Below are 8,991 nucleotides of genomic sequence, written 5' to 3'. Positions count from 1 at the left end.
CCCTGCTGACTGGAGCACAGACAAAAATCTGTGTGGACAAATCTGACAGGTCAGTGACTTGAGCTCTAGTTGTCAGGGACCTTTACCATACCAAGGAAGATTTCCAGCACAAAATCATTCCCAAAGCTGCTGAGGCTGAGTTCCTCTTGATCTCTACCCATGGCTCTCTACCCCTTATTCCCAAGTGCAGGGTGAAGAGGCTGGCTGACTGGGATGGGTCAGGGGAAAGGAAATACCTGATGGCAGTACATGGTCATTCAGCCAAGAGGCTGAAAGACAATTTTGACTGGTTGGACATCAGGGAAGTGACCTTGATCACATGTTACGTAGTCTCAGTCAGAGCCGAAGCCAGAGCAATGCAGCTACTTCCTACCTGCCAGAGGCTGAGTCCTATTACCATAGCTTGAGCTGTCTCCCTGCTCCCCAGACCAGCCTCAGCATTGAACCCAGGACCCAGGTGAAGCCCCCCATGCCTTCAGCGAGCTGCAAGCCCAACTGGACAACCAAGAGGGTTCCAGAGATTGGCTCAACCTCAACCGCAGCCTCAGTACCAGTGGCTTGGCTGGCGCCTGGTGCACTTTGCGCCTCCACCCCCTGTGGACCCACTGCCAATCAGAGCCACACTTGGGGATCCAGATAGGCTGGCATTCTTGATGAACCAAGTGTGGGCCCACCTGAATCACTATGCTCTTGATTATCCTGACAAGAGAGTGATGGAGAATGCAGTGGTAGCAAATCTAGAAGGGGAAATTGCAGAATGGATGACCAGCCTCCACAATGAAGACACAATGGAACTGGGGAACATAAACCTTTTCCTGGAAAAACTGAGAGTCAGGTTTGAAGATGAGTCCCAAGCCCTGCAAGCCAAGGTGGAAATATACAACCTAAGGCAAAGGGGCCATCCGGTTATAAGGTTTGTGCAAGAATTCCAAAAAGTCATAGGCAGAATAAGGCAGTAGCAGAAACAGGATAGGATAGGATAGGATAGGATAGGATAGGATAGGGTAGGGTAGGGTAGGGTAGGGTAGGGTAGGGTAGGGTAGGGTAGGATAGGATAGGATAGGATAGGATAGGATAGGACAGGATATAGAATGGAATATAGAATAAAGCAGAGTAGAGTAGAGTAGAGTAGAGTAGAGTAGAGTAGAGTAGAGTAGAGTAGAGTAGAATAGAATAGAATAGAATAGAATAGAATAGAATAGAATAGAATAGAATAGAATAACTTTGTCACTTTGAATGTACACTAATTGTCATACATTAAAATGAAATTTTGTTGCATCCAGCTCTCAAAGGGTCACCACCTCCAATATACACTACATAAAAATAAATACAGAATTATGCATATACCCACATATATTATATGACACAGATAAACAATAGTCTAGTAGTTTGAGTTATGTATACATGTGCATGGTGAGAAAAATGAAACTTGCAAGTTTTCCAGACAGATGGCATTGGGAACAAAGCTATTACAGAATCGGGTAGTCCTGCTAGAAATACTTCAAAACCTCCTCCCAGAGGGGACAACAGAAACAGACCATAAAGAGAGTATGTGAAGTCTCTAACAATGCTTTGAGCTCTGAGCACATAGCATTTATAAGAAGCATCCTGAATACCAGGAAGCAAGCTTCCTATGATCTTTTCGGCTGTTCTTACCAATCTCTGTATGGAATTTCTGTCTGAGACACTGCTGCCACAAAACCAGACAATGATGCAGTTTGTTAAAATGCTTTCAATCATGCCTCTGTAAAAAGTGGCCAGGACAGAAGGAAAGAGATGTGGTCTCCTCATGTCATGCAGGAAATGCAGACACTGGTTTACACGCTTCACTAAGGATGAGGTGTGGAAAGACCAATTCAGACTGTTATTTATCTGCACCCCCAGATACTTAATACTGTTGACCACCTCTACAGCTGCATCCTTGATACTGAGTGGAGCATGACTATGCTGGCTCTTTCTGAAATCTACAATAATCTCCTTTGTTTTATCCACATTTAGAACCAGGTTACTTTTATTGCACTGGTCCACCAGAGCCTTCACCTCTTCCCTATAAGCATCTTCACTGTCATCCCGGATAAGACCCACCACTGCTGTGTTATTTGCATACTTCACAATATGATTCATAGGAGATTTGGCACAGCAGTGGTGGGTCATCATGGTGAACAGTAGCGGACTCAAGACACAGCCCAGTTTGTTCACCAGATGCTGAGAGATGATTGTGTTGAATGCTGAAGTAAAATCCACAAACAGCATTTGCACATGCGTATTCTTCCCCTCCAGGTGCGCTAAGCTAAGATGAAGCACATAGTAAAGTGCATCTTCTACAGAGCGGTTCTTCCAATAGGCAAACTGTAATGAGTCACATGTAGGGGGAAGATATGAATACATATAGTCCTTTACCAATCTCTCAAAACACTTCATTATAATGGAAGTGAGTGCAACTGGACAGTAATCATTAAGCCATGTGATTTTAGTTTTTTTGGGGCACTGGTATAATGATTGTGAGGGACGCGGTGGCTCAGTGGGTTAGGACGCTGAGCTTGTCGATCGGAAGGTCGGCAGTTTGGCGGGTCGAATCCCGGGTGCCGCGTAGCAGAGTGAGCGCCTGTTACTCGTCCCAGCTTCTGCCCACCTAGCAGTTCGAAAGCACGTAAAAATGCAAGTAGAAAAATAGGGACCACTACGGTGGGAAGGTAACAGCGTTCCGTGCGCCTTTGGCGTCTAGTCATGCCGGCCACATGACCACGGAGATGTCCTCGGACAAGCGCTGGCTCTTCGGCTATGAAATGGAGATGAGCACCGGCCCCTAGAGTCGGAAACGACTAGCACGCATGTGCGGGGAACCTTTACCTTTACCTTTACCTTTGTGTCTTAAAGTCTGATGCAACGAGAGATTGAAGATGTCTGTGAGAACAGTGGCCACCTGGTCAGCATACTCCTTTAGTACTTGCCCAGGGATATTATTAGGACCCGCAGCTTTCTGAGTGTTGACTTCCTTACTGGAATGTTGTTTGTGGCCTCAAACCATCCAAAAAAAAACATATTTAGCTTGTTTAGAGAGTCTATATCACCCTTACATGTCAGGGAAGCTGCCTTATAATCAGTAATTACCTGAATACCTTGCCACATACGATCTTGAAAGAAATTCTGCACTTTCTGACTATAGGCCTGCTTGCTGATTTTATAGCATGCCTCAACTCAGCTCTTGCTTTTCTAAGTGCTGCCGCATCACCTGATTTGAAAGCTGTGTTTTTCACTTTCAACACTACATGGACCTTCTGTGACATCCAAGGTTTCTCATTTGCTCGCATGATAATAGACTTAAGAACAACTGACATCCTCCATACACTTTTGGAAATAAGCAAAAACAGTAGAAGCATACTTGTTCACATCAGTATGTTTGTCCATTCGTTGCAGCCTCTTTAAATATGTTCCAATTTGTGCACCCAAAACAGTCTTGTAGAGCATCCATAGCTCCTGCAGGCCACACTCTCACTTGTTTTCTAATTGGTCTCTCTCTAATTAACAAAGACTTATAGGCTGGCAGAAACATAACAGAGATGTTCTGAGGAGCCAAAATGAGGGCGAGGGGCAGCCTTAAATGCTTAAATACTCATCCACTGCTTTAAGGAGTGCTTGGACTTTGACCTGTATCAGGCCTGAACCTACTGGGGGATTCCTGGGAGTGTTACCGGATGGCAGTAACCTTAGATATCAAACTCAAGTGCTAGAAGACACCCAGCACCCCTGAATCAAAGCCCAGGCAATCCAAGAAAGATGCCAGTTCAGGTGGTGACCAACCATGGCTCCTGGTGCCAGCACCTCTCAGGTTTCTACTGGATCCCCTATCAAGTGCTTCAAGTGCAGCTAGCAGGGACACCGAGCAGCTAAATGCCTAGTGCCAGTTCCCATGGGAAGGACCACCCCACCCACCACCTCAAAATAAAAAAAGCCGCAGCAATGGGGCCATGAGAGATCAAGCTGGGTACATCAAAGCCAACCCATTCAGGTCTCCTTCCCTTCAAAGTGGGAGAGAGAACTCCGGTTGAACACTAACCACTGCCAGCCCATATGATAGTGATGTTGAAGGTGAGAATGATCCAATGGTGAGTCGAGCCATCCCTTCTTTCGCCCTCTCTGCTAAACTCATAGTCCCTAAAACAGGGGTCCAAGCAAAATTAGAAGTCCTACTGGATTCAGGCTGCACTTGATGACTGATTAACCTGCAGACTGTGCTTAAGCTAGGAATCCGAACCAAAAAACTGTCCCTAGCCATGAGGCTTGAGCAGGTCAATGGGTCATTAATTGGAGGGTCACCTAACTTAACCAGTACAGCTGGAGATAGGGTAGCATTGGGAGATTCTCAGATTTGTAGTGATCCCCAAAATGATTGAGACTTTAATCCTGGGGCCGGCTTGGCTAGATAAGTGGCGACCTACCATATGGTGGGAAAACAGTGTGAGAACTATGAGATTAGGAATTGGGCTCCTACCTTCTCCTTATGATCGCCAAGAGAGAGAAGGCACCCCTACTGGAGCCAGGCAGGAACTGACTGAGACTTTGAAAATTGCTGCTGAGAGTTTGCTTGGGATCCAACTTATCCCTAATGATCACCAGAACCTAGCTGATGTGTCTTATCGAGCTACTGACTGTGCAGTTGAAATCTTGACAGGGACAAAACTCCCCAAGCCAAAGATATATTCTATGACCCCCCAGAAAGATGACTGAACTATGAGAATACATTGATAAGAACCTGGCTAGAGGTTTCATCCAACCAGCAAAAAAAAGAGAAAAAAGATGGGACTCTGAGATTGTGCATCTGTATTTTAAAGGCTTAAATGCTGTTAATGTGGAGAACATGTTCCCTCTTCCCCTGATGAAGAACATGTTGGCCCATATGGCATGGGGGAAGATTTTCACTAAACTGGACCTATGGGAGGCTTACTACTGAGTAAGAATTAAGGAAGGGGATGAATGGAAGACTGCTTTTAATTGCCTGCCTGGGAAGCTTCCAATTCTTGGAAAAAGCCGCAAAAATTTATAAGGAGCAGGCAGATAAGAGGCGATCTCCCCAGAGGGCATTTCATATAAGAGAGAAGGTTTACCTCTCGACCAAATACTTAAGATTAAAATTGCCTTATAAGAAGCTGGAACCCAAATTCATTGGTCCTTTCCCCGTTGTAAGGATTATTTGCTCTGTCACAATTGATTTAAACTCCCACAACTATTGGGGAAACTACATCCAATTTTCCAGTTACAGAATCAACTTTGAGACCAAAACCTCGAACTGCCTCAGGGCCCATGATAGTGGAGGGTGATACTCATTACGAAATAAAACAGATTCTTGACTGTAAGTTGTACAAGGGGAAATTACAGTATCTAGTTCACAATGGAAGGACTACCCTTTGTCAGAAGCTACCTAGGTAAAGCATAGACATGTGAAGGCAGAAAGATTAATAAATAAATTTCATAACAAATGTTCCCCAAAGACTAGGGAACCATGAAAAGATTAGCATCACATTATGTGTATTTATGCTTATCATCTTTCAGGAACTCCTTTCCCTTTCGGGGGGGTCCGACTGTCAACTTCTGAAACAAACCTGGCTGAAGCCATCTTTTTCGTTCTGAGTTGCCACATAGATAGGGGGAGAAGGGGGAAAATAGTATTGGTATTTGTATCGCTAGACAAAACACTAAGCAGTTTCGTGGGAACCAAGATCATTCCTTCAAGTGCAGGAAGGAGGAGCAAAGACGATTAGAGAAGTCCGCCAATTGCTTTCATTGGTAGTGTGATTTATAGCATTGTAGAGGGAAAGGGAGTTTACTTTTAGTTACTTCGAATCTCTAGGGAAATTTCAGAGTTGGTTTTACTTTTGACTTTGCTGATATTATGTATCCAATAAACATGTGCTCAAGCCTCAGAGTTCTGCTTTATGTGGTTTCATTAGTCAGAACCTTGACATATCTGCTTTTTGATCTAAGCTGTTCTGTTATATACTGTTTGTTTTGTACAGAGTTTGTAATTGCACTGTCTGTTTTCCAACCAATCTATTGCAGTATTGCATTATTTAAAGACTCTATTTCAAAACTGCTAATTTTCACCAAGCCAAAGATTTGATTAGTAACTTGGATGAGAGACCATCAGTCAAGCCAAAGTCTGTAGGTAACACCAGACAGCTGGAAAAACTGTCTTAGATGGCTGTTGCAAAAAACGTCAATTCTGTTACCAAGAAAACTGCAAATACATAACCATGAAGTTATTAGAAGTTGAATTACACTTGAAAACTATGTGGACAAATAGATTGAAGTTTAAACTTAATTATAATCTGAAAGAAAATTTTTATAAGATGAGGTATAGTACATATTTAATGCTCAAAAATTGTCAAAAGTGTATAAAGGAGTTTCAAATGTATGCTGGAAATACAAATGCAAAGAATGTTCTTTTTATTGGGATATTTTTAATTCAGAAGATTCTTAAAATAAACAAAAAATGGGAACCAAAGGTTTCTGTTTAGGTTTTATGGACAATGAGCTTGAAAAAAGATGTAGAACTTCTTTAATATATATGTTGATAGCAGTGATAATCTTATATGCACAAAGATAGATGCACAAATTCCTACAATGGAAGAATAAATGGTAAATGTGATAAATTGGCAGAGATAGCAAAATTGACTGTTTTAATTAAAGAGAAAAAAATTATCTATTGGGAAACCACTTCTGGATTTGTCTATAGAGATTCTCAACCATCCAGGTCATGGATGTCTCAAAGGAACTTTTCAAAAGGCAACTGGACTTTCTTGTTGTTGTTTTTTCCCCTTGAAAATGTTTCATTTGTCATCCAAAAAGTTTCTTCAGTCAGAACTCCATTCAGGCAGAAATGAAGAAGCTTCTTGGATGAGTTGAATTCTGAGCCATTATGGTGAGCAAGAATTTCCGTAGAAGATGATAGATAGTATACAAAGAAAGAATTTGTGACTTCAAACAGAATGAAAAGATCCAAGATGAAAAATTACACCTAGAATTCATACCAAAAAGTTCAATTGGACAAACACCTTTATTCAATAGAAAGGGAGGGCAGATGGATTGGTCTACACAGGGATGCTATTACTACTGCAAGCAAGAAGTGAAAAGCCAAGTATCCATTTGCTCAATAAACATGTGGGCAACATTACACATTATTCAGATATTGAGAAGGAGATGAAAGTTTTCTCCTCAACCAGAAACAACCTATTAGTTAGCAATAACTAACTTTGAACTGAATAACTAATTTTCTAACTGAAAAGCTATGATATATTGACATATTAAAATGATATGATTTCCAGATATGGAAATGTCATGCATAATCAATATAGAATATTGCATTAGAATAGAAATATGTTTATTAAGGGAAAAGATATTCAGAGAAGCTGTACATTCTTTCCATGAGAAGTATACTTTTAAAGAACAAGTTGAGTACCAATAAGGAAGAATATTTGTAGTTTAAGGTTGAACTTTGGGGTCCTTGGTGCTCTCTGAGTTTGTTTCTTTTCTTGCAGATGTTTCATTACCCAAACTAGGTAACATCATCAGGTCTAGGAAGGAGTGGGGTTTGCCCTCAATTTATATTCTCATGGCTTGGCCTGTCAGTGTTGGTGGGAGTAGTCCTGATGGTTCTTTGGTTGAGCTGTGTACTGTTAGCTTGTTTGGCAGTTCCTTGATTGGAAGCCTGACAATCTGACAATTTTTTTTTAATCCCATTTATATCCCGCCCTTCTCCGAAGACTCAGGGCGGCTTACAATCTAAGCACAAACCAATGTGCTTAGCAATAGCCTTCATTCTATGTATATGCCTGCTTATTATTAGGGCTTTCCCCCCCCCCCAAGCGGCATTATTACAAAGTCAGCTTATTGCCCCCAACAATCTGGGTCCTCATTTTACCTACCTCGGAAGGATGGAAGGCTGAGTCAACCTTGAGCCTGGTGGGACTCGAACCTGCACTAATTGCAGGCAGCTGGTGTTACTTAAGGAGGCATTAGCCCACTGCTCCACCAAGAGTCTCAATTGGTCATTAATGAACAAATAGACATAAACAACATCTACATAGTGTGCAAAAGAGACAATCAACAAACCAAAAACAGAACAAAAAGACCAAAACACCTCCCTACCAGCAATAAACACCCAGATGAGCATAGATTAACACCAAGATTAATATCAGACCAACAATCAAGAAGAAACAATACTCCAATCAAGGAACTGCTAAACAAACCAATAGTGAACAGCCCAACCAAAGAATCATCAGGATCATTCCCACCAACGCTGACAGGTTAAGCCACTAGAATATAAATTGAGACCAAACCCCACTCCTTACTAGCACTGATGATGTTACCTGGTTTAGGTAAGGAAGGATCTGCAAGAAACCAATCAAGCTCAGAGAGCACCAAGAATACAGCAAAAAGTTGAGTATTTATATTATGTGAGCTTTTTCTGCTTAAAACAAAATTTCCCCAATCGCCATTCTGAATTCATTTCTAGCAGGTAGCAAGTCAATTTTTGTCCTCAACGTCAAGCACACTTTCCTTTTGCATTCTTTGGCTGCATTCAGTAGAAAATATTTATTAAAAAACTGTTTCTGCACAGCAAGACAAATAATAATTAATGTGTGCATTGGTGTTTTCTTTTAATTAAAAAAAAGTGAAAAGGAAACAGGATGGATGCAGTACTACAGCCATAAGACAAAGCTCCCCTCTTCTATTTTATGTCAGGCTGGCTAAAAATTGAATTACTGATGCTACCTTGGCAACCATTCAATCATTTCACAATTGTGCTGTTTTTTTAAAAAAAAACACCACACAAACATGTTACTTCCATACAGAGAAATTCATAAGCTTAACATGGTATACTCCACAACTGCGCTTTTCTGCACTTTAGAACCCATTTGTAACTTTTTATCACCCCACAAGCCTTGTCATTTACTTGTGTAAAATACATAGAAAAACAGATGTTAAGGTATT

The 8,991-nt window shown here is 41.6% G+C and overlaps 1 protein-coding gene across 1 annotated transcript in view; it reads right to left on the bottom strand.

Annotated features, from left to right (window-relative positions):
- Window positions 1–612: 612 nt before the first annotated feature.
- The window catches only part of LOC308679045 (receptor-type tyrosine-protein phosphatase N2-like), a gene marked incomplete at its 3' end in the record, with an annotated part of 84,115 nt that continues 75,736 nt past the window's right edge, over window positions 613–8,991 (bottom strand). Inside the window, exons 7-9 of the mRNA XM_081346280.1 lie at window positions 3,120–3,348; window positions 2,041–2,349; window positions 613–699 (exon numbers count right to left, since the gene is read on the bottom strand). Coding sequence (XP_081202406.1) covers window positions 613–699; window positions 2,041–2,349; window positions 3,120–3,348 — 625 coding nt within the window. The remainder of the gene's footprint in view (window positions 700–2,040; window positions 2,350–3,119; window positions 3,349–8,991) is intronic.

The sequence above is a fragment of the Vipera berus genome (genome assembly GCF_964194415.1).
Source record: "Vipera berus genome assembly, chromosome: Z".
NCBI classification, from domain to species: Eukaryota; Metazoa; Chordata; class Lepidosauria; order Squamata; family Viperidae; genus Vipera; species Vipera berus.
This window is presented reverse-complemented; position numbering and strand designations above follow the sequence as displayed.